General features: G+C 35.3%; 2 protein-coding genes across 2 annotated transcripts in view; one reads left to right on the top strand and one right to left on the bottom strand.

Moving 5' to 3' along the window:
- The window catches only part of LOC142347932 (multifunctional protein CAD-like), a 155,846-nt gene that overhangs the window by 43,955 nt on the left and 86,602 nt on the right, over nt 1-25,289 (top strand). Inside the window, exon 17 of the mRNA XM_075399097.1 lies at nt 24,893-25,079. Within this exon, the coding sequence (XP_075255212.1) occupies nt 24,893-25,079 (187 nt within the window). The remainder of the gene's footprint in view (nt 1-24,892; nt 25,080-25,289) is intronic.
- Nucleotides 3,018-15,118, bottom strand: LOC142348694 (uncharacterized). The gene is made up of 3 exons (XM_075400142.1): nt 13,529-15,118; nt 11,928-12,086; nt 3,018-4,634 (listed from the first exon to the last, which is right to left on the bottom strand). Exons 1-3 carry the CDS (start codon nt 14,481-14,483, stop codon nt 4,435-4,437), a joined length of 1,314 nt encoding a protein of 437 aa, XP_075256257.1. The 5' UTR covers nt 14,484-15,118; the 3' UTR covers nt 3,018-4,434.

Raw genomic sequence — 25,289 nt, 5'->3', positions numbered from 1 at the left:
AATGCTGACTTCTGAGCGTTTAGCATTAACATTAAGATAACACAATGTTCATTTCTAATGCGCAGTTGTTAGTAACTGCTAGTATTTTTCCATAAGAAAGGGTGATTTTGAGGAATTTTGACCTCATAATGGAACCCTTTGCCCACTCCTAGCAACCGTGTACTCCGCCGTACCCACTACTACAAACCTGTATACCCACCCTATCGAAATTTACCACCTCTATTCTGGTTCACCAAACAATCTCATCTATCTATATCCTGTTCCCCTTAAACTTATAAATGTCCCACCGCGCGTACGCGTGTTGCCTCACCTATCGTTACCCTTGAACTATATCCCGCAACTACACCCAAACCAGCTGCCTCCGCGAATATTTTTCATAGGTGAGAAAATACTTCTATACGTCTGTAAATTTTTTTTCAGCAATTTTAGTCAATGGGTTTTTTGCAGGCATTGTTTGTTCTACATTTCGATTTGCTCGCTAATTCGAGTTTTATTTTTTTTTGGATTTGTAAGGGTTATTTTTTCGCCTGACCGTGTTTAGTGATCAATTTGTTTGACTTTCCGAGTAACTTTTTCATGCTTCACCGGTTGTTTTCTTGATCTAGATTTCTGCATGTTGAAAGATAAGCAGCTGACTTTGTCTGCTATTTACTTGTTTAAATCAAATCAAAACGCGTCGAAATGGTTTTCGTTTTTTAAATTTTCAGGCAACAAGTAACCCACCACTTCCGCTCGTTGTTAGAGATCAATTCGTCCGACTTGAGTCGGTTATGTTTATTCACCCATGTGCTTCATTAATTAAAGCAGTCTCATTTGCTGAGCGTTCAACCCTAACGTTATAACTGACACTTTTTAAAATCTTTAATAATTAAAAGCCGCGAAGCGATAGTCGAGGCTATTATTGGCCCTCTCTTGGTTTTTTACAATTCAAAGAATTTGAATGGTATTGGGGCGTTGTCTTTTTTAAAGATCTGTTCACACATTTTCATGATTTTTGAAGTCAAATTGGAGTAGTGATTTTGGTCACGCCGAAAAGGGAAGTGGAGCGAAAAAGCGAGTGGTTTTGCGGCGTGAAATTTTTTCGCTCTAAAGTAGTGCGAGAAAACGGTGTTTGAACAAAAATTCGCTTTCTCGCTAGTGGTTTTTTGTTCACATGCGGCAATTTCACTTTGATTTTAACTGTTTTTTTTATTTTTTGGATCGGATTTTTTAAAATGGTTTTCCCAAACCATTCATAGTCCGTTCTAGGTCTAGTTTTCTGTTTAGTCAATGAATATTCTTTGAATTTTACGTCAGGACTTGTCCTGCTATGTTTTTTTATTTCGTCACGATTTTTGTTACGACCATATGACGTCACAACCACTTCAAATCTGCATGACATTTGTGGAGGTTCAGGGTTGACAATAGTTGGTCTAGTTGATTAGTCATAACAATGGGCAATTTTTTCCTTCGATTCGTTTCCGGAATTCTTCCGGCTATGTTTTTTTTAATATCTGTTCACACATTTTCATGATTTTTGAAGTCAAATTGGAGTAGTGTTTTTGGTCACGCTAAAACAGGAAGTGGAGCGAAAAAACGAGTGGTTTCGCGGCGTAAATTTTTGCTCTAATTCTAAAATAGAGTGTAAAAACGGTGTTTGAACAAAAATTCTAATGGTTTTCTAAATGGTTTTCCCATTCCATTCATAGTTCATTCTGAACCTAGCTTTTTTGTTTCAACCAAATTTCCATTCCTCGCTTGTGGTTTTTTGTCGTTATGCGGCATTTTGACATTGATTTTCTGTTTTTTTTTTATTTTTTGATCTTTTTTTTTAGAAATGGTTTTCCCAATTCACTCATAGTCAGTTCAAGATGTAGTTTTCTGTTTAGTCAATGAAAATTCTTTGAATTGTACTTCAGGACTTGTCCTGCTATGTTTTTTGTTTCGTCGTCACGATTTTTGTTACGACCATATGACGTCACAACCACTTCAAATCTGCTTTTTGTTCATTCGTTCATGCAATTTCAACTGAATTGCGTGCATGACGTCATTTTTCACTCTTAGTGGAGCGAGTTTTTCCTTAATTCGCGTGATTAAGTTTTTGGTCACACGTGACTTAGCTCACTCTCAAAAATGACCTCCTCACTATAAAATTTACTTTTCTTTACTTCAATTCAAAGAGATAAGGTCAAGTGAGTGTATATCACTCTAGTTGAAGTGTATTTCCGAGCAGCTAATAGAAACAGCAATAAGTTTTACAGGTTCTCAATCGGAATTGAACTTCTCAGCCCTTAATGAAAAGATTAAATTTGTTTTTTAGTATGTCTTTTTAAATCTTTTAGACTGCAGATCTACATTCTTTTCTTGTCTCCATGTTTTATAGCATTTTGACTCACCGGTTATGAAAGGTGCCGGTGTTAAAAGAATTCGGGCGTTGCAAACTTTTGTAATGTTAGAATGGTTTAATAACCACATTCAAAGCATTTGTTGCGTGGGCGGTTCAAATGGACGACGTTGCAAATGGACGACACCAAAATTTTGTGTCAAATGGACGACAAAAATAATACATTCATAATCTCATTATGCGCTGATAATTTAGTCCTAGTTGACGGGCAGTTGTGATAGATTGGTATGCGAGCTCACCTTCGGTTGTTATAGATTCATAGCAATTCCCACGAACCGCTGAGTCATGGCCAGATGTGGCAAAATATATAATTTTTCCTTCCTGCTTTCTCGTTTAAATTATTAGTCATTATGGATGCTTGTGCTACATGGATAAAAAGGGTCAAAATTTCAATGTTTAGCGAGGAATAACATTGTGAATGCATGCATTTGTCGCCCAGTTGAAACAAAATTCAATGTCGTCCATTTCAAACGTCGTCCTGTTGATCCCCTTTGTTGCACCCAATATTTCAAAGTACATTTTTGGGATCACGTTCTCAATACATCAAGGTATAATTGGCTATGCGTTTGTCGGAAATATTTGCGTAAAGAATTCACTTGATCAAAAATAAATGTCTGGTCTCTAGTAAAAAGAATCATGCGAATTTAAATTGTTTTCTATAGTTGATGACGATAGGTAATAAGCATTCAGATTATAATGTACAATTAAATCACTCTTGAACACGATATTGGATCGCCTTTTTCGGAGATCGAAGGATATGATTCAGGAGCTCATTACCGCCCTCGTATACAAGAAGCCCTCGTAATCAACTTAGCACTTATCATAAGGCAGTAGGAAAGCGCGTTTGTTGTTAACTGAAAATTGTTTTAAAATATTTTGAGCGTTTTCGACTTTTCTTGACATGCAGTTGCTTCATAACGAGAATCATACGTGTGTTCTATGTATAACTAAAACAAGATTGTATTGTAAGTCACCAGTTTGTCTGCTTCGTAACTTCATAATTGTTGCTTTTTTTAATCTTAGTTGCTGCGCTTATAAAAGTTAGAGCAAGAATTTTTTCAAGCAAAATTTATTATCAGCGGTTACGCAGAATTACTAAATTATGTCTCATAAATTAAATAGTCCGTGGTTCTAAAAATTCCAAAAGGAGTATTGATTTATTTTGGTCGAGCGTTTTTGCTGCGAATTATATCAGATATTTATTCTTCATTTTCTCTTTCTATATTTATACTTCATTTTATGTTATTTGCCGTCGGCTGCATTATTTTGCTTCTCTATTAGTATAAAGCCGAAAACTGTGCGACTGTTTTTCTCAATTGTTGGTGTAACGGATAAGTCATTGGCCAGGCGGTCTGGAGAAGTTCTTTCGAGTCCTGGTAACTCCGGTCAGTTTGGCGGATGACCTATCCGCTATAGCAACAATATTTTAGGGACTCAGAATCTTGGCAACCAGAGAACAGATTTTTACTTCAACGTTTGAAGTATCGGTTTACTGCAAATTTATAACGAAATAAATAGCGATTAGTTTATCATTTACTGCACTATAACTGCAAGATGGCAAATTTTAACGGCAAAAGATTGTTAAATTTTTAAAATGGCGTTAGTAGCGATAGAATGGGAAGTTTGTTGTGGATTTAGTTCAAAGTTACAGCACAGTTTGTTCACGATTGCTTGATAGACGAAGAAATTTGCTGACAGCAGATAGAAAAAAAAGAATGTCATAGGACAATAAATTACTGGACTTGTTTCTTTTTTCCAGATACAAAATGAGCATCTCTAATCAATATTTGACATCATAGGGGTATGTGTTATTTGATATGACCCCTCTTAATTCTTACTTGGAAAAATTCTTTTTACTGAAAAAAATTTACATAAAACAAAACACACAAATAGCATAAGTACTCGCGCACAAAACATTCGCAACAGCAGATTTTGATATTTTTTTTGCGTTTTGTCGTGAGATATTTCGCTATTTCGGGTCTTGTTTTGAAAACATGAACTTAATAAACATAAAAATGTTCTTGGTGGGAAAAGGAAAGAGCATTTTGAAATCATGCAGAAAGTAGTTGTTTCATTTGCTCCCATGTGATTTTTGTCATGTCTGCTGTGAGAATTTTGTCATACGTGACTGTTTTTCCGTGGATGGCATCGACATTTCCGATTCCTATTATTGTACATCGCTCGGCTGTGGCGTATGCCCGATACGAACATGTCTGCTCCTGGGCTGTCGGGGAGGGTATTTGGGTTGTATCTAAAATAGAAAGATTTCCCAGTCCAAATCACAGTTACCGAAACCAATGGAAAGGACTAAGTGTTGTTCTTTGTTTTAATGGTAAAAAGATAAGTTTTATAAAATTTTAGTTGCTCTCCAACAAAGTTTGAAGCAATTATTGCAGTTGTTTCTTTTTTTGTATTTTTTGCTTGATCATTTTAATCTATAATATTTCGCGCACTTGAATAGTCAGATTGTTCGTCAAAATAAACTGGCAAATCCCGAGGGCATCATGTTCCTTAGCAGCTCTCTTCAAGTGTAAGGTTCGGCGAAGTTGCCGAAGAACGTATGCTGTGGCATATTTATCAAGTGCGATTTGGAAACCCTCTTTCGGAGCCGCCCCAACCCCTGTTTTCCTCGCCCGAGGTTAGCTCCTGAGGCTAGCTCGTCTGTTGAGAGCAATTCTTTCGACGTTAATCGGTTATGATTGAAGCTGGGCTGATTCCTAAAGCTATTTTAGTCAATAAAGCAATATTGATTTTTTAAAAACTGCAACAGTTTTGAAATTGAGCTACTTGAAATGACGTTTTGACGCTTTCATTTTTTGGTGACCATTGGTGCCTTTGAAAAATTCCAAAAAAATTGCATTTTTGGTCACGCCGAAACTAAGTGGAGCGGAAGAATTGAAGTTTTACATAGTTCACCTTTTTGCCCTATCTTTTTTTCGATAATGTGTTTTTGGCGCTGCTATTCGAGTTCTTTGCAACTGCTCTTTTTCGAAGTTTTTTGGGTTTTCTAATTTGCCCTCAATTTTCAATCATTTCCGTTTTGAGGTCTAGATGTTTCTATTATTCAAAGTCTATTATTCAATAAAAAATCTTTGAATATTATGACTTGTCCTGCTATTTCTTTCTTTTGTCTGCAGTTTTTTTTTTACAGAAGTGTGAATTTTTTAAATCTTATTAACGGCGTCTGCTTGTGTGATTGAATTTTCTTTTTCTTGCTCTAGCACGAGTATTTGGTCATTGAGAGATCAGATTTTGATCATACATAGTTCTCAAGAAAATGATTCTGCATTTTAAAGACATAAAACATATGTTAGTTGAAGACATTTTATTACATTTAAGACTTTTACATAAGATATTTTAAAGCATAAGTTCAACGACACTAATTTATGTAAAAAAAACTTGCTAGTGGTAATGCTTCTGTCGATGATTTTAACAGGCTATGGAAATTTTGTTTTAGTTTTTGTAAGCGGAAACGATATTTTCATTACCTCAGTTTTGTATCTGCTTCTAAATTCTGCGACACGTTAAGGCCTTTTCACAGATATTTGCGATTTGTGAGCACTATAGCTCACTGATAACCGTGATAGTGATAGTCGAGTGGGTCTATTAACGAATTTCGCGTGTTTAATTCAATGATTTTGTTTTGTTGGAGCGCTGTATTTTTGGTTGCACATGAAATAAATTTGGAGTTGTTATTTTGGAGAGCGACCGAAGCATGAAGTTGAGCAAAATTTAAGTCTCTTTTGGCGTCGTGAAATGTTTGAATAATTTTCAAGTGAGGTGATAGACATATGGTCTTTGCTCAAGAATTAGCTTGCTTGATAGTGATTTTTTGTTTACGTGTGGCAATTTGACTTTCTTTTCTTTTCCTGTTTCTTCGATTGATTAATAACCGCCGTCAGCCTCTCAAACGGCTATTATTTAGTCTCTTTTAATTCGCTTTACCTTTTGAGCACGTTTTTCGTTTTACATAAGTCACGATTTTCACGTTTGACTTCTGACTTACCTCACTCACTGTTTCACCTCAATGGATTTTAAATTCTTTTTTGCATTGAATTATGCAATGCAGCGAATAGAGTCAAGGTCGAAAGAGCAAAATCAAAACGGGATAAACCGATATAGCCCGGTCGTTAAGTCAGAGTGCATTAAATTATCAAAGTTCCTTAGAGCTATTGCTAGCTGATATTAGTATTGAGCTTGATAACCTTCATTTTAGAAGCTGAAGTAACTAAATGTTTAGAAACTAACTGAAACTGCACCCTGAATTAGAACAAGTATTGAAACTTAGAAAATTTTGTCAATTTCAATCTCTTTTTCTGTTTCAATCCCGATATGCGTCTAGCGCGTCAACGGCAGCTATTTTATGTTTATTCGTGGTGTTTCCAAATGTTTCCATATCCATTCGTTGTCATTTCTGGGTCTCGTTTTTGTTTTATTGCAATAAATACTTCGAATTTTGTTTCAGGACGTGTCCTGCTATGCTTTCTTATTTCGTCGCCTTATTTTTTATGAAAGTGACGTCATACTCACTTAAATGAGCTTATTGCTCATATTGCTCATTACTTCTTAGTTTTTCAACATCCGTGTGTGTGGCGTCACTTTTTACTCCTATCAGAGCGAGTTATCTTGTTTGTTCATTCTGGTGAATAATTTTTCACTCTCAAAGGCTTTTAGGCGCTCTCTTTAATTGCTCTTGACCGCAGTTTGATGCAATTAGTGTAAACGTGTTGTCTTATGGATTGCAAAATTTCTGCTTGACCGTTTTGACTTTTCGAGTAACTTTTTCGCCCTTGACTTTTTGCGTCATATAGTTTTTTCTCAGAGTTTTAAGCATCCAAAATCAAATGGCGGCAGCTCACTACTAAAAGTCTAATGAAAAGTTCGTCGAATTGGGTGTCATATTTTTTCATATTAATTTTTTTGTTGGTTATAGTGGTATATAATAACCTCATTATTTGAAGACCCCTTAGTGAATTTAGTTATCCAACTCGCCCCCCCCTCCCCCCACGCGACTGAAGAGCGCTGTGATACTTTTGAATTCCCACTAGTCGTTCGAGAGCAATTTTTCGGACGTTAGTTTGTTATGTTTTCAAATTAGTTTTGTATTTTTTGTTTTACATAAGTCACCACTCCCAATGACTCTGATTTATCTCACTCACTGTTTCAACTGTATATAGTATAGATTTCAGGAATCAGATTTACGCAGATGCATTTCAGGTCAAAAGGCGAATTCAAAGAATTAATAATACAACAGGCGAATTCAACTTAATAAAGCTCGGGCACTAGAACTTAATGTTTAAATACTTTGCGCATTAAGTTTTAAAAGTTTATTTAAGAGTATATGGCTAACTGGTGTTCGTATTGAGCTTATTGTTTTCCCATTTATAGGTTGAAGTCACCATAGTTGTCAATCTGCCGACTGTTTGATTAATATATTAACAATCTCTCAGTGGCGTTTAATTAGTTGTTCTCTTTTTACAGTCCTAAGAGACTAGATTGAATTGATGCGCTGCCAATGAGAATTTTTTGATGTCAGTGATCAGTCCAATTTGAGTGGTAATTTTAATCAGGCGAAGTAGTAGGCTTTACGCGTTAATTTTAGGCAATCGAGTAGGCTTTAAGCGTTAATTATCCAAGTTACTATTATAGTGAAATCAGCAAGCTGTTTTAAAACCGATTTTCGGTGTTCGAAAGCCATTTTTTTCACGTGCTACTTGCTGTTTTTTCTGATTTTCTCAACTTATGTCTTCAAAAAGTTATACATATGTTTGAATAACGCATCCTTACAGATTTTAGTCCTTCATAGGGCAGTTTGTGGTTGATGTGACTCAAGATACTTTTTGTTTCTCTAAAATGTAAGTCACTTTTCGTTATGACTTTTTGTATAATTTTTTTCTGTTTTTTGGTGTTATTAATGATGACTTCTCCTTCCGTCTTTAATAAGGGGTAGTAGATGTGATAATTTCAATTAGATAATTCCCATTTCACCTAGTCTCATTAATGGCAGTTAAGTTCTGCTGATGATCCACTATAAAAATCTAATTAATAGTTTGAGGTCATATGGCGGTTTTTCATAACTCTGGCACTATTGTTGTCTCATTAATCAATCTCGATAATGACAGGTCTCCTCGGTTGCTAATGAGGCTGAAATTTGTCCATTTTTCCATTTTATAGGTAATGCTTTCTTTGACTTTCACGCATTGTTCTTTTAAATATATGACGGATATTGGATGCTTGCCCCTTTCTGTCTGTTTTGTGGTATTTTGGCTTAGTCTCAAAAATAATGGTTCTCATTGGCGTTTAGTGCGGCGTTTTGTGTCAGTTTATGGAGTTAGCTTTGGTCTTTTGCTTGCATTGACTTAGATGCCATTTGTTTCTGAGAGGTATTTGGCAAATTTTTGATTGTTGTTTCCGGACTTCTAAATTTGTATTTTATGCAGTGATTAAGATCTATGTTTTTGACGCCACCACGTTCCATACGATTTTGTTTTGCCAAGTTTTTTTCTGACCTTTTGACGTTGATGGCGTTGATTTCTACAGGTCTTTTGTATTGTCCACTCATTCTAAGGGCCCGTAGTGTTACTGCTTATGAGTCTTGATGTTATTTATTGTTTTAAAAATTTTCTTTTTCTAAAATAAAGGTTTTTTATGTGATTTTTAATAGCTGACCTCAGCAGGCTATTATTGCGCTCCTATTTTTTTTACTTCGACAAAAAAATGTTTTTTTACTTCTCTAGTCTAGTTCCATTCTTCTCATTCTGCTTAATTTACTATTAAACAGCAGTTGCATAGCAAAGCAGTCTAAAATGAACAGAATCAGTATCAAAACAAGGAATCAAAAATCGAAACGGGATAAACGCATAAAGTTCAGATATAGATGTCCGCAACTTTTTTCTTATAACTCTCAGTTGCCATTTTTATTGTTAATTGGTATTGATAATAGCCTCTCCATTCTTTCATTAAGTAGCAGGAGAGAACAACAAAATGAAATCAAAATAATTCGCACTTCAAAAGAAATTTTCTTACAGCAATCAGTTTTTTTCCATTTTCTTTCAATCCCAATCGGGGTTATGCGAGTCAACGGCGGCTATTTTTAGGCGGTAATGCGTCGGGTATGTTTTTTTGTTTTTGTGCATGAAGGATCATGTGTTTTGTTTCATGTCATTGTTTGATGTTGCCTGAAAAACGCTGAGTTTTAGGTCACCGGTTAAATCAATTCTTTGGGTTGCAATCCTTGTTTTTTTTAGTTCTCATTGCATTTTTGATTACTTTTCTTTCGAATCGGGATAAAAATCTAGGGTTCATTAGGCATTATATGCCATTGAAATATGTTCAGTGTCGTGATAATGCTCGGAAGCCTGAATTTAAGATGAAGACGTCACTCTAGTTTTGAGCCCCAAGTGGTGCAGTTTTTCTTGTTTTATGGGTCTTCTGTTAAATGGTTCTCAAACCGACGTTGTTCCCAGTGCATAGATGTTTTCTGCAATGTAGATTTCTCTTGATTTCCTTTTTGAGGTATATGTATTGATAATTTTTCCAAAAACATTAACATTTGCATTTCTTATTGGATAAGTTTTGTCGGTTTTTGGGTTCATTGACTATTGGGAGCATTTGGTTTATGGTGTTGTTTTGGGACATTGGGTAGAATTTTTGTTTTGAGGATGATTACGTGAATAAATTTTGGAACTGCTTATTATTGTTTGTTTGTTTCCCCAAATTTTCTTGTTTGCCTGTTTTGGTTTTGTTTGCCTATTTTTGTCTGACCTGTTTGCTGCTAAGGTATCTTTTTGTCGGTTTTACGATGATTACATTGGTATGATATCTTATGTAAAGAAAAGTTCGACAGGATAGCAATGGTTTTTGCATATGTTTTTATATAAAAATTTTTTGCTGTTTTTAGCTTAGGTGGTCAGGGGAACCTATTTTGAACTTGAAGCTTTCTGAAATCATTTTCAGCATTTCATTTCTGGTTCAATTTTGATCCCCATGAATTGACAGCGAATCTTAAGTTTTTTGCTGATTTAATTTTGGGGTTCAAGATTGCTGATTTTTGCTGATTTAATTTTGGGGTTCAAGGTACAAACCTTGGGGTTCAAGAAGCTGATGCTAAAAATATAGAAATTATCTAAATTCCATTTTCTCAGTTTCATTAAGTTTCTTCTCCAAATTTATGAAACCTTATTCTATCTACGTAGCTTATAATTTTCAGTCTGTCTGTTGGACTGCTGCCAAAGTGTTTTGTAGTTTTTTTTTACTCTTTGGACTGTTTTTCAGGATCTGTTCTGCCATGTTTTTCAGTTCGTTCTACCTTGCGATCACATTTTTCTTATTACATAAGTCAGGACCTTCAGCTTTATCTTCTGACTTGCATCGCTCACTGTTTCGACTGAATTGAATTCAAATTTTAGTCAGCAATTATACGCGAATACATTCAAGATAATAAACGGAATCAAAGGAAACGGGTTAAACTAATAAAACAAGACACTAAGACTTAATATGTAAAGACCAAGTGAAGTAAGTTAATGTTCCCTAGAGTTTGCGGCTAACTAGTATCAGTGTTAAGCTTATTGCCCGTCAATTTAGAGGCTAATTTACCGTGTTTCGTGTTATCAAACCTAAGGGAATTACTGAAAACAATTAGAACATTTTTTGACACATAAAAATATTAGGCTGTCGTCATTTCTAATTGTTTTATTCACAGCGTTTTTCAGTGGGGTCAGCGGCGGCTATTTTCACGACAATGTGTCGGCTGTTTATTTTTGATATCCGGTTTTTGTTTATGCTCTTATTTTCTACAAAAAATTCTGTTTTAGACCTATGGCAATTCGGCAGAGAGATGACAACTTGATTTATCCGTGTTTTCTTAGTTTCGCTGCTTTATTCAACTTTTGCTCTTTTATTATTTCTAGGTTCCAAACTCTAAATTAATCTTATTTTTTTTTCCATAATTCATTCTCTGAGCTCTCCTTGGCATCACAATTCAGCCAAAAATGCGAATGAGAGGGTTTGGTACATTGTGTGGAAACACACACATTACAGAGTCTCCTTCTTGTTTTTACGTTCGGTTTTAGCTACATTTAATTTTTTCATGAGTGTAGTTAAGCGATTACTGTTTACGAGCATTTATTTTGACTTCAAATTTTGAGAACATTTTCAGTCAAGGATGAAGATGAATGACTTGCCTACTTTTGATGCTAGGAATAGTATAGAAAACAGTGAATCATGGCGTTGTTGAAATGGCAAATTTAAAAATATCAGAAGGCAAACTACTATACTGCATGAATTGTTGTCCTCTTAGGGTGGAATATTTCTCAGCTACGCCCGTAAATGATTTTCTAAATTCAGCTGTGGTTATTTTTTCGTCTGTTGATGTTTTGCATGTTGTGCCTTTTTCATTACAGTACCCAGCTGACTTATTATTGGGTTTATATTTATCATGAATTATTATAATCAAGATTAACTAATGTTAATTAATGTAGACCGAAAGTTACCTCGTGTCAAGGGAGGGTATTTTGTGATTTTTTGATCTTGGAATATTTGTTACCTTCTAAGGGTGGATGTGCTCCGCATATTGCTACTAGTAGGTTGGCAACTTTGATTGGGGCTTTGACTACTTTGCGAAAGCACTTCACTCCGCATACAGAGCAGAAGTTGTTAGACACTATACCCACGCCCACTGAGAAAGAAGAGATTTTGTCTTCACCTAAACACAAACGGATTCATATTTTTTTGCAATAAACAAGTGAGTACTATTGAAGTTACTGCTGTATAATTCAAGTCTGCAGTATTGGGATGGAAAAGTACTGAAGAAACTTTTCCACGCTTGACTACCTAATTTTTTCGTGATCTGATATGCTCTTTCCGAAATTAAGTCTGGTGCTAAAGTAAAAGCTATTGTAAGTCAGGAAGTAGCAGAGGTGGTATAGCATACGGGCCAATGTCGCATACGGGAGGTTGCGGGTTTGTACACCTATCTGGTCGGTTTTGTTTTGCACCCTTAAAAAAGCTACACCACAAAGAAATTGCACCGCCTGTCATTCGAGAGCAATTCATCCGATGTTAGTGGGTTTATGTTTGTTAGTTTCTCTTATAATAAGTATCTAAGAGTTATTTTAGTTCCGTCGATTTGTATTATACCATTTGTCGTGATGCCAATTTTTTGCCTTCAAACTGACTTTTTGATTTTTGCGTCGGAAATTATTCTTTTCTTATGGAAAGTGTGTCGCATTCGATTTCAAAATATAAGTTATTTTGTCAAATTAACTGAAACAAACGAATTTGAAGGTTTGTACCCTCACTGTTTCAACTAAAGGGAGTTTAGAATTCATCAAGCAAGTTTACGCAATTTAGTGAACACGGTCAGAGTCAAAAGATCAAATAAAAAACGGTTTAAATCGATAAAGCAATGTCATTGAGTCCGTGTGTGCGGTTATCCAAGCATATTAAAAACATCGCTAGCTGGGTTTGCATGTCAGAGTAATAGCCGTCAGCTTAGAAGCTAAATTCAGTATAATTTTTTAAAACTGTAACTGACCTTGTACTCTAAATTTAACACTTTTTGAATTCTGTTTTTTGTTCTACTTTTAACGAAATATGGAAAAAATGCTACCTAAAAAGCGAAGTGGTGGCGTATTCCTAGGTTCCTAATATGGAAGAAATGACGGTACTAAATTGTGTAATTTCGTGTTTTGGGACTATTTAAAAAAAATTAGTTTGCTGGCAAATCCATGCCGTCAGACGGCTTAAATACAAACAAGCTTATTTTAGTCTATTACATCTATATAGGAACATTAATATAGGGTTTGCACCCAATTGTTTTTATCGTCTTTAATTTATTGAGAGTGAATTTTCTGAATAATTTGGATTTTTTCAGTCATCTTGTTGGCCATTGAACACGACAGATAGTTACCCCCAAGTTAGTTATTTTTTAGCATAGAATATTCGAATTCTTTGATTTTCTTTGCCTAACGAAAACGTAAAACAAGGTACTTCTTAGCTGTTGTTTAAGCTGAATAATCATTAGATCTCTAGCAGTCTGGTCTATCAAATGTCGGGTAATTATTCTCCATATCAGACTTTTTAATAATCAAGAGTTCAAAGAATTTAATGAATTAATTATTTGTCTGTATATTGTAGAAAACTAACCAGCTGTTATTCTAAATTTGTCACTTCTGATGTACAGGCAAGCATCCATATACTTCTGGCAGCTATCACACGTGCAATTAACGAGGGCTTTGACCCTTGGCCTGCTTTGAAACTCGAACCTGACAGATCCACAATAACAGGACCCTCGATGGGTAATAACTTCTTGACAGGAAGAATACGAGCGCGTTTGACCTTCACTTTGGGTTCTGTCTCCATTTCCGTTATTGCCACTATTGCTTGTTGTCGAACCGACATCGATTGATAAGGGTAAAAAGTAATCGGGATTAATTTTCGCTCGTTTCTCTATAGGCTCGAGTTTCAAATCAGTCGGGCGCGATTTTGCTGTAGTTTTCAGGGAAGCTACAGTTTTTGATATTGTTGATGATCTTCCTTCAAAACTGGAAATTTTATCCGGCTGTGTTTCAACTTTCAATTGTTCGCTCGGAAGTAGTTCGACCGTTGATGATGATAAGTCGAACTTAAACTCTTTGGGACGAACTTGGGTTGGCGATGGGCTATCGTTTGAAGGGTTTATAGAAGGTTCGGAGGAATCAATAGTTGCTGCGGAACTTGATGATCTTGGCTTTGCGTCTACGACAACATGTTTTACGTGATCTGAGGAGCTATTCTGAAGTTTGTATTTTCTGTGCAATGAGGCGCGTTTTTTGAAGGGCGTTGTTAACTCGTATTTGTCAATGGGGGCGTCTTGTAGGGTACCGCTTTTGGGGCTGGTGTCACTACAGCTGCCGTCTTTTATCATACTAGGGTTCAATTTTGTATCAGTTAACAGTAATGATGGACTAGCTTGAAGTGCGATTATATATTTTTGACAGAGCGTTGAAGGTTGTTGGTCTAAAGATAAACCGCGCTTGACAATTTGATGGTAATGTAGTGATTTTACAGGCTTCGAAAATTCCGACGAGCTCTTATTCATCAAACTCGGAGATTGATACATGAATGAGTTATTGCTATGTGTGATCTTATGGTGTGTGTATTTTAGTTTTGAAATTTACTCGGTGGAATAGACAGATATTATTTCACTTGTATTTATTGTATTGAAGTTAATTGGAGATAATAGTTTGCGTACAGGGTTCGTGGGTTTTGAACGAATAGAGATAACTTGTCAATCAAGGTAATAAATTAGTTATTTAGTTAGTAGAGAAATCCGTGGGTGCAAAGAAAGCTATGTGAAACTGAATTTAGTTGCAAAGATGAGATGAAATGGTTAATCGAAGATGGCGTGTATCAAAAGTACAAATATTTATAAGAAATCCCAAAGGTTAGACCACTGTGTATTATGTGTGTGAATTTGACGCATGTGAAGTATGTTGAATCAAACTATGAATTCTAGAGAAGTTCAAAGACATAATTCTTCTTTTATGACTAATACGGTTCACTGGAATGCAGTGGTATGTGCTATTATTCGATGGTAAGAATGTGCCATGTCAAGATTGATTCTTTGATAAACAATGGGCAATTTAAATTGTGAGAATTCTCCGAATTCTTTCCTGACAGAGTTCGGACTTTGACTTGCAACATGTGTGTAAAGTCAATATTGGGCGGGATTCAGTGATTGTTCGATTATCGGTAACTATTGTGTACCAGAACAATGATTTAATGGACGTTATAGCGTTGGTTTCAATTGTGGTTTCATCCTTTTTGTCGGCAAAAATGTGATTAATCTAATGATTGCAGATTCAAGAAGGTTTAATCCTTATAACGATCGAACTGTGAAAAGTATGATCCATTAGTTCAAGAGAGTTCTCTCTAGGAAAAAGTTATCTCGGATACTGAAAATTATACAATTTATGCAGTGTTTCAATGGCTAGGTTGCCGACAAAGCCGAAAGTTAGATTGGCGACAGCATACTTGAATGTCAACACAGGGAATTTTTCTTGTTCATAGCCACCGGGATCTATTTTTTTTTTACACTATTGGGGTATTGACTTTTTCAACTACAATTGAACTATTGGAGGAGTGGCTTTATAAATTGCGAAACGTGCTAAATTTAAGATTTTGTTGTAGTCTATTTCTTAATTTTTCTCTCATTCTCTTGGCTTGTCTAATATTTTGAGCTGTTTTGAAATGCAAGAGAAAAAACCTAATGAAATAAATGAATCATTTGTATATTTTGTATATTTTAGTTTTCGACTATTTTTTCCACTTTTTAATTGCTGCGATAGCCGACTGGAGCTATTATTGGCGTTCTCGTGGTTTTCATTAGCCGTCGTCATCTACTCAGCCGCCTATTATAGCAGCCTTACTTTTTAAGCAGTCCAAAGTATTTGGATTGTATTTGTGCGCTGTCTGATATGTGAACACTTTTTTCGGCATTTTCAAGTCGGTGAAAGTGGCGACTTTAAACACCCTGGGGTAGTATGTGGAGTGAAAAAGACTAGGTTTGAAGCATCATATTTTTCCAAATCACCCTTAAAGTGGAGCTAGGAATTGGTATTTGAAGTTTTTGGTTTTCGGATTTTTTTTCATGTGCGGCAATTTGACTTTTTTCAGTTTTCTCTTGAGTTCTATTGATTTGATACATGTGTTCAAATTGTGCCTATTTCTAATTGCAAAAGCTTTTTAATACTTGACTCTATTTGCTGTATAAAATGTAAGTTAATATTTTAGTTTTGTCCGTTTATTTCCTTCGTCTTATCATTTCATATCATAATGACACGTCGAATTGCTTGCTATTGAGGTGTAAGTTAACCTAATTAATGATTCGAGTCGTGGCCAGCGGTTTTCATGACCTTGACACTATTTTTTCTCTAAAATTCTATAAATTTTTGTGTTTTGCGAGTGTTTGTTGTACTCTTTATTGTCTTATCGATTTACCTTATTCGGGACAAGTCGCATAAGTTGCTAATGGAAATTATTAATTGACCTGAAAGGATTTTTAAGGCAATTATTGCAAAGGCATTTTTTGTAAACATGCTTTTCTTTGGAAAGTTTTGCCTGGACCGTTTTTGCGCTTTTGTTCTAGAACGTTCTTTGACTTGGATGTCTTTGTCCTGCTTGTTCATTTTTTGAGTAATCTAAGTCGCTCTCTTTGTGATAGAGTTTGATACTAACATAACGGCTATTGTGAAAGAACAGGAGTCAGTGCCATTGTATTTTTTTACTGGTCAAGATGTAATGGCGTCCTAAAGGTTGCGGATGAAACCCATGTGGGGTCGTATTTTTTGGCACCCATAAATGTTTTCTAAGCTACGCCCCCTCTGAATTTGATTCCCCCGCCTGTCGTGGAGAGAAGTTCATCCGACCTTAGGTCGTTTTTGTTTATGTTGATAATCGATATCATTGTTTCTGTTCAAAAGTAATTCCTTCTATGCTAATTTTGTTTCAGGAACTATAGAATTTTTTAGTCTTGTGATTTTTTATTGTTCACTTTTTGTTGTCTTATCTCTTAATCTTTTTAGTGCGGCGTCTGCCTTGTTTTCCGAAAGCTCTTTGCCTTGTCTGTCTTTGTTTTCCACAAGGTTCTTGTATTTTGTACTCATTCTTAAGATGAGCGCTTTTTAATAAATGATTCGAAAAAACTACAAACATTAATTGTTTTGACTTTTTATCATTTCATTTTGTGCGCATATAGGGTGAGGTGAGCCTTGGACTATAATGCTTGTTTGTTGACACCAGCCCCTACATGCCCTCCTTAGGAAATGGAAGCATGTTTAACTGCGGAATGACATCAAAATAGTTCGCACTTCAAAAATGTTTTTGCACATAAATCAATTTTCAGTTTTTTTTCTTAATGCCAATTATCAATTGACATATGGAAAACAATCTAATTGAAGGTTGTTTGAGGGCAAATTCTAAAAACTTCTGCTTAAGACTATAGCACGTTGAGACAGCTCTGTTTTCCTATCACGTCTCATTTTTTAACTGGAAAAATTGGAAAACAGGTCTAGGAAGCTATCGCCGCTTTTTTGTAGAGATCTTCATACTATTTTTCTTTTCATTTCGAATAAAGTTTTTAGGTTTTTATCAGCGAAGACGGTTTCTCGAAGCATATACGGAGTTGATCCAACTATATGTTTTTTTTCGATTTGTTGACATATTTTGTGTTTTCGAAGTAAATTTGAGTGCTGATTGTCATTTCGCCAAAATGGGAAATGAGGCGGAAAAGCAAGTGCTTTTTTGCTGCGATCTTTTTTCCTCCACTTTTACAGCAGAAAATGAGGAAACCATGATTGAAATAGATATTGACTTTTGAGAGAGAATTTGCATTGAGTAAGACTTTTAATCGCTCTCAAACGAATTTTGTAGCAATTATATTAGTCCTGTCGGTCTTTTTTCTGCAATTTTTCGCTTGACCGATTTGTTATCCCCCCAATTTTTGTCCTCCAAAACGGGATAAACAGGTAGCGCGGGCATTAAGTGCTCTTAGAGCCTTTCAGCTCAAACTGTTTTGGAGACTCATTCTTATGGTGTGAACGGCGGTTATTAGAGGTTGAAGACACCCCCACTGTTGACCCCCTCCCCACTTTTGCCCCCCACTGTGCTGTTGCCCCCCACTGTTGCACAACCGCCCTCCCTCCCCATCACTCCCTCCCCCCGGTGCACTCCCCTAACCCGTGCCTTCTGACGAACAACCGATTCGCTAAAAACACGCGTTTTTATACTAATTTTCACAATTTTTCCAAGCATTTTGAAAATTTTTGTCATTTTTTTTAGTTCCTTCAGCCCTAGGTGTCGAGGAACCTCCTCTAAGGGTTTTGCAATAGGTTACTGCATAGTTTCTAGTGGTAGTGGAATTGTTTCAACATTTTAACATAACGACTTTAATATAGCAATTTTTGACAAAACGTGCAAGTTTTTTCATTATTTTGACATTTATTTTTCATTGTTCACGTCTTTCCAGTCACAGGGGCCAGAAAAGCGCCTTGAGGGTTTAATAATGAGTCACTGAAAAGTTTTTATTGGCCATCGAATAGTTTTTTTTCAAGTATTTTGAAAATTTTTGTCGGTTTTTAGGTTTCTCTTGCCTCAACAGCCGAGGAACCTTCTCCAGGGTTTGACAATAGGTTACTGCATAGGTTTTAAATGTAATGGATTGTTTATCAGGATTTCAACACCACGAAGTTTAGCTTTTTCGCAAAACTATCAAATTTTTTAAAAATTTTTTTGACCTTTTTTGTCATTATTCAGGTTTTTCAGCCAAACAGAAAATCGCTGTTCGGGTTTGATAATGAATTACTGCAAAATGTTTTTTGGCCATGGATTAATTTTCAAACTTAATTATCACAAATTTTAGCAGTTTGTTTATGCAGCTTGCATTTTTTTAGGTTTTTGAAATGATGGGTTTTTTTTCAGGTCCAGTCTCTAGAGCCACTTAACGTCTTCTAAGGTTTGATTATAGGTTACTGCATAGCTTCAAGATGTAATGGATTGTTTTTCAAGATTTTAATATAAGCAATTTTTAAAAATGTTTGCAATTTTTTCAAGTTTTAAAATCTTTGAGTTTTATCATTTTTTCCGTCAACAGGGTTCTAGGGACCTCCTCCAAGGTTTGATGACAAGCTGTCTCATAGTTTCTAGAGTTAATGGAATAGTTATCAATATTTTAGTGACTCGAGTTTTAGCAATATTTTGATAAAGTATAGTCTCTTGAGACAATGAAGTGGTTTTGAAGATTTTATTATTTTGAATTTCAACAATCGATTGTTAAAATTTGCGATTGCTTTCAAAATTTTTGAATATTTTTGTCTATTTCTAAGTTCAACGATCTTTACTGGCCAACGAAGCTTTTCAAGTCTTGCAGACGGTTTTCTCGTTATAACTCTAGTGACAAAGATTTGTTCTGAACATTTTCACAGCGAAATCTGGAAGCTTTTCTTTTCAATTTTGCAATATTTTGAAAATTTTTAAAATATCAGTTTTTTATTTGATTTTTTTACTAACAAGGCTAGAAAACTAAAAGTTGCAGAGTCGAATCAAGCTAAAGCTAGCCTTACAAAAATTTGGCGTGATATCATCATCTAATATCCTCATTAACGCTGAATTATAGTAGAAATGTTTATCAGAAATGACTTAACAAGCAATTTTTAAGAAATCCTTGTTCATTGCTCTCAAACGCAATTTGTAGCAAATATATTAATCCTGTTTCTTTTTTATGCAATTTTTTGCTTGACCGATTTTTTGTCTGACCCATTTGTCTTTTCGTCCTCAGAAATGGGATAAAGAGGTAGCGCCGCCCAAGGGGTATTAAGTTCTCTTAGAGCCTTTCAGCTCACTAGTCTCCGAATCACAGAAACTGTTTTGGAGACTTATACTTATGGTGCGGAGGGCGGTTTTTAGAAATTGATCCCCCCACCCTCTGCCCCCCATGGTCCCCCCGCCCAGTCCGCTGTTGCACCCCCCGCTGCGGTGCAACATGCTCTGCGCTCACCTCATGCCCCTTCAATTAAGCTAAAGCTAGCCTCACGAATTCGTGGCTAGCTACTGAGGAAGCCAACCGCTCGCCGGTTGTTTGAGAGCAATTCGCCCGACGTTAGTCGGTTATATTTTTACTTTTTTTTTGCTGACTTTCGTGATATTTCAATTTGCAGTTGATATGGAAGGTCTTTTCTTGGAAATTTTGAAGCCTTCGATGCATTTGAGCTTTACTGAAACTAAGAATTGCAGTAAAAAAAAAGTTGATAGGTATTCACGAATTGAATTACGCAATGCAGTGGATGTGGTCAATGTCAAAAGAGACTGGATAAACCGATAAAGCCCGGTCATTAAGTCATGTTGCATTAGGTTATCAAAAATTAGAGTAATTGCTGCTAGATGACATTGGCGTTAGGCTCAATAGCTTTCATTTTAGAAGCTGAATTATTTATATTTTTTGAATCTAACTGAAACTGCACACCAAATTGGAAGACTTTTTGACACTGAAAAGAATGAAAAAACACAAATGTTTGGTCAATTTCTGTCTCTTCTTTTTAATTGCTGCCGTCAACTCTCAACGGCTATTATGTAGGCGCTCTCCTTTTTTACAATTCGAAGAACTTGAATTGTATTAGGGCGCTCTCTTTTAAAGATCTGTTCACAAATTTTTATGATTTTTGAAGTCAAATTGGAGTAGTGATTTTGGTCACGCCGAAACAGGGAGTGGTGCGAAAAAGCGAGTGGTTTTGTGGATTTTTTTGCTCTAATTTCAAATCAGAGTGAGAAAACGGCGTTGGAATGAAAATTCGCTTTCTCGCTAGTGGTTTTTTGTTCACATGCGGCAATTTCACTTCGATTTTTACTGTTTTTTCGATTTTTTGGTTTGGGTTTTTTTCTAAATGGTTTTTCCACTCCTTTCATCGTTCATTCTAGGCCTAGTTTTTTGATAGAATCAGTTTTACATTTCTGGCTAGTGTTTTTTTTGTTCTCGCTAGCTGCATTTTGACATTGATTTTCTGTTTTTGTACAAGCCAAAGATTTTGGGATGTATTAGTGTTTTTTTGATCGATTTATTTTGAAGGCAACGCTCGGGGGCATCAAGTTGCTCAGTGTTTCAAGTGCTGATTTTGATGAAATAGTTGGAAAGGACTAAGTTCAAATAGTTTTTGAGGTTTTTAAGCCCAAAATGGTAGTTTTTTTTTCATATTCTCAGGTTTTAAAGTTTATCTTTCATTAACGTTGGTAACAGATCATAGAGGGCTTCTGCAAGCGACAAAAATTTATTTTTGTGTCTGCTGTTTGAGCAAAAGAAAAGATTTTTTGCATTTTTAAAAAAGTCTTTGGAGGTTTTTTTCGGCCAATCAATCTTTTTATGCTCTGGCTTGTGTTAATATTAAAATTATAGCAGCACAAGTTCAATATTTGGTGATAATAGCTTCAAAGAATTGAGCTTCTTTTCAGTATATTTTTCAGTTCGTTTTAATGCCCCCATCAGCCTTCCAATGGTTGTTAGGTCTCCTTTTTTACAATCCAAATTGTATTGTTGCTTTTAAGATGTGTCAACGCGTTTTTCTACGACTCTGAGCTTTCAAAACGGGTTGATGAATGAATATTACCGGTTTTGATTTTTTTCTTTGTCTTTTAGCCACATCAATGAAAGGTCTTATGTATTCTCTGTCGATGAGTAGTTTTATCTTTTCAACGATTTTAATATTAAGTCATTGCTTTAATTGAATTTGATATCATTTTATTCAAAAATTGAAAATTAATATTTTAGTCTACGGTATGCCTCTATATTTTCGTTTTGTTACTCTTTCTTCTTGTCATTTTAATGCAATGTCGAATAAGCTTTTGTTACTTTGAACTAGAAAAAATGTGAACTTTTTGCAACAATGTTTTCTTGCATTTTTTCCTGATTATATTTTTCCTGAAATAGCTTCAAAATAAAATGCGATTGCTTTGGCCTCGATTTCTCTGATATTGTTAGGCGGTATTTTGAAATCGCTTTGCTACTTCATCCCAGATCAAAGTGAGTGTACATGCTTTGAATTTGTTGTCTGGACGGTTGTCAAATAAATTTCTGTACAAAATTTAGGGTTTCATAATCCCTATTTGGTTTCAATTTAGTCTTTGGACATTGACCATAAGCTGAACAAATTGTCGCCTGATTTTGACTTTGAAAGCTTCTTACATAGCATTCAAAGAAGTCGTTCAGTCTTATCCTAGTGGTGATAATTTGTCAATCTAACATAAAATTCAACATCAAACAACTCCAATGATGCAGTTCATCTATTTATGCTTTCTACAACAAAGAAGTAGAATAAGTTTCAGAATTGCCCTAGGTCTCTTTGTTCATGTTGCCTATTTCTCTTCATATGAGAACATTTTTGTGTGCTTTTCTTTGGACTCGTCGGTGCTTACCATATATCATTATTGTGCTTCATTCTTATCAGAATGTCAATTGAGAAGGTATAATGGTTGTTTGTGTGGACATAGGCGGTTTGATTTATGTCTACCTTTGATCTTCGAGCATAGGCGGGTGGGGTTGCGTGGATTAAATTTGACCGGTGATTATACTGTTTTGTCTTTATGCATTGAAGGCTGAATAAGCGTCCCGTTCCTTATCATACAGTCCAAGAGAGTTTTTTTTTTAAATAATTAGTTTTCTTTAATATCTAAAATGTACAAAATTGTGATAAATGAATAAATTTGGTTCGAGTTTTGCTAATTAGTTACGGCTGCTATAGCGGAAGTTTATTATTGGCTCACCTTTCTCCTTCAGTTTTTATGACTCATGCGCTTTGTTTGGACTCTTAGATTCAGATATTTTGAGTTCTGTAAGAACTGTTGATTTCTGTAGTTTGTTGATAACGTAATTAAAGAAAAGAACACGAAAACTTATTTCTAAAAAAGTTTTGATTAATTTCCTCAGCTATTTTTTTAGCAAAAGAATTAAGAAGTTTTTGAACAGTGAGAAAAAAATTTTTCAATAATTTTCAACAAAATCAAGTTTTTATTTTAGAAACTATTGAATTGTTTTGACAAGCTGTGGCAACATTTTAGCGATAACATAGATTTTTATTGTTACTTGAGCCACCGAGATATAAACTTTCAAACATTATCAGGGTTCGGCTGTTATCAAAAGCGTTATCTATTTTTTGCTCTTGGAAGGTAGTTTTTCAAATAGTCTATGACTCGACCGGAAAAATGCACATCATGTCTCTGTGATTCTTGTTTTTTCAAAACGTTTTCTTTTTAATTTTTTTTCTTTGAATTTCATTTTACGTTATTTTTGCAACTGACAAAATGACAATAGCAGCAAAAAGTATCCACCTAGCTTTGATCATGAGCAATATTGGTGATATAAAAATAAACGTCAGGTCGACCATTAGTATTTATCCTTTTTTTTCGCAGCATTTAAAAATTTGCGTTTTTGATGTGTTTTTTAAGAGAGAGTGAAGCTTAGTTTGATCATGTTTCTCGAGGATTGATTTTTGAATTTATTCAGTGGTTTTTAAAAGAGCTAATGCTTGCGTGGTTTGAGTTGTGCTAATTAGTTACTGCTGCTATAGCGGAAGTTTATTATTGGCCAGCTCCTTCAGTTTTTACGACTCATGTTAGTTTGGACTCCTTGGTTCAGATTTTTTTCGTTACGTAAGAATTATTGATTCCTCTAGTAGTTTGATGATAACTTCGTTAAAGAAAACAACGTGGAAACTTATTTCGTCTAAAAGAAAACGTTTCAAGTCATTCGCTCAGCTATTTTTTTAGCAAAAATAAATAATCCATTTTTGAACAGTTAGCGTATCGTTCAATCTCGTTCCCAAACAATCAGAGAACTGCTTATTTTATATTACTCTGGAACAAAGTTGGAAGCAATTATTGTAAACGTCTGTGTATTTTTATGCAAAATTTTTTCTTGATAGTTTCTAGAACGTTCTCGAATTCATTTCTTTGGTGACTTTTTCACGCTTGACTTTTTGAGTGATTTGAATTGCGTGCAATCCGAAAGTAAGTCTGTTGCTAAAATAAAAGCGATTATGGGCGATGACTGTATGTAGTCCGCGTACCGTAGATGTTAATGTCTATGACTCTCTTCATTAAGGTCGAGGGTTCGAATGCATCCATCTTCAGAAAGTTTTGCACCACAGTTGTTTCTCTATCATTTGCCCTCTACTAAATTGTTTTCTTCGCCAGTCGTTCGAAAGAAATTCGTCTGACTTTAGTCGGTGTATATTCAAAAATTGCTCTGGAACGAAGTTTGAAGCAGTTATTGTAAACTTGTTGGTCTTTTTAATGCAAAAGTTTTGCTTGATCGTTTTGATTTTCCGAGTGACTTGTGCACCCTTTTTTGTTTTGCGTAATATAAGTTTTTCTCTCGTTCACAATTTTAAGCAGCTGAACTCAAATGGTGGCAGTTCACTACTGAAAGTCACTTGAAACGTGCGCCAAAATTGGTGTAATTTTTTCCACTTTAAATTTTTTTAGTTGTAGTGAATTATATAATGGCCTGGCGTCATTTGAGGCCCATTACTGATTATAATTACCCCTCCCCCGGACTGAATTAGGCTGCAATAGTTTAGGGCTCTTACCAGTCGTCGAGAGCAGTTTTCCCTACGTTAGTTGGTTATGATTTTATTCCAGGAAAATTTGATCTTATAACAATTTTCAATAAAATGTTTGCATTTCAGAAAATATTGAATTGCTTTGACAAGCTGTAATAAAATTTTAGCAGTAATATTGATTTTTGTGTCAGGTCAGCCACTGGGGAATTAATTTTCAGACATTTTCAGGTTTCGGCTCTTATCTCCTATATTAATAGCGTGATCTTTTCTTTTGCTCCTGGAAGGTAGTTTTTCCAATAGTCTATGGCTCGACTGGAAAAAGATACATCCTGTCTCTATGATTCTTGGTTTTTCAAATTGATAAATTTTTCGTTTTTTTTCTTTCCTAACTGTTCTTTCCTGTTAACATTCCTGTTAACTGTTTTGGTCTTTTTATCAGGCTAAAATGGACTTTCTCGGTTCCATGAGGACCCTGGAGGAGCTTGGTTTCACCCTGTGGGCAAGTCTGGGCACAGCTGACTTCTACAATGAGCACGGAATCAACGTCAATCCGATCGAGTGGCCATTCGATTCAACTGACAGTCATCACAACCCAGGAACGTCGTCAAATACAGGTGATGTGTCGAAATGTTACTTTGCGATCACTTCAATCAGTTGCTTGACAGTAGTTACGGTAGTAATCAGGGTTTTGTTTTTGGTTTCCTAATTTCGCGGAAATTGTTTTTTTTTCAACGTTTTTAAAGTTACTTCATCGACCAGAGGTGGCAACAAAGTGAATAACAGTAGTTATTTATCGTACTAAATATGATTTTGACGTATCAGTC

Source organism: Convolutriloba macropyga, chromosome 10, assembly GCF_964194025.1.
Source record: "Convolutriloba macropyga chromosome 10, txConMacr16.3, whole genome shotgun sequence".
Classification (NCBI taxonomy): Eukaryota; Metazoa; Xenacoelomorpha; order Acoela; family Convolutidae; genus Convolutriloba; species Convolutriloba macropyga.
The sequence above is the reverse complement of the archived record's forward strand: the minus strand, read 5'-3'. Positions and strand labels throughout refer to the sequence as shown.

Bases quoted from the DNA above. Each gene is read 5' to 3' on its own strand.
- LOC142348694 (XM_075400142.1), bottom strand. From the start codon at position 14,483: ATGTATCAATCTCCGAGTTTGATGAATAAGAGCTCGTCGGAATTTTCG. The intron at 12,087-13,528 runs GTTAGTTTTCTA...GTTTGTGTTTAG, and splicing joins CAAATTTAGAATAACAGCTG to GTGAAGACAAAATCTCTTCT. The intron at 4,635-11,927 runs GTAACAAATATT...TTTCTATTTTAG, and splicing joins AGCACATCCACCCTTAGAAG to ATACAACCCAAATACCCTCC.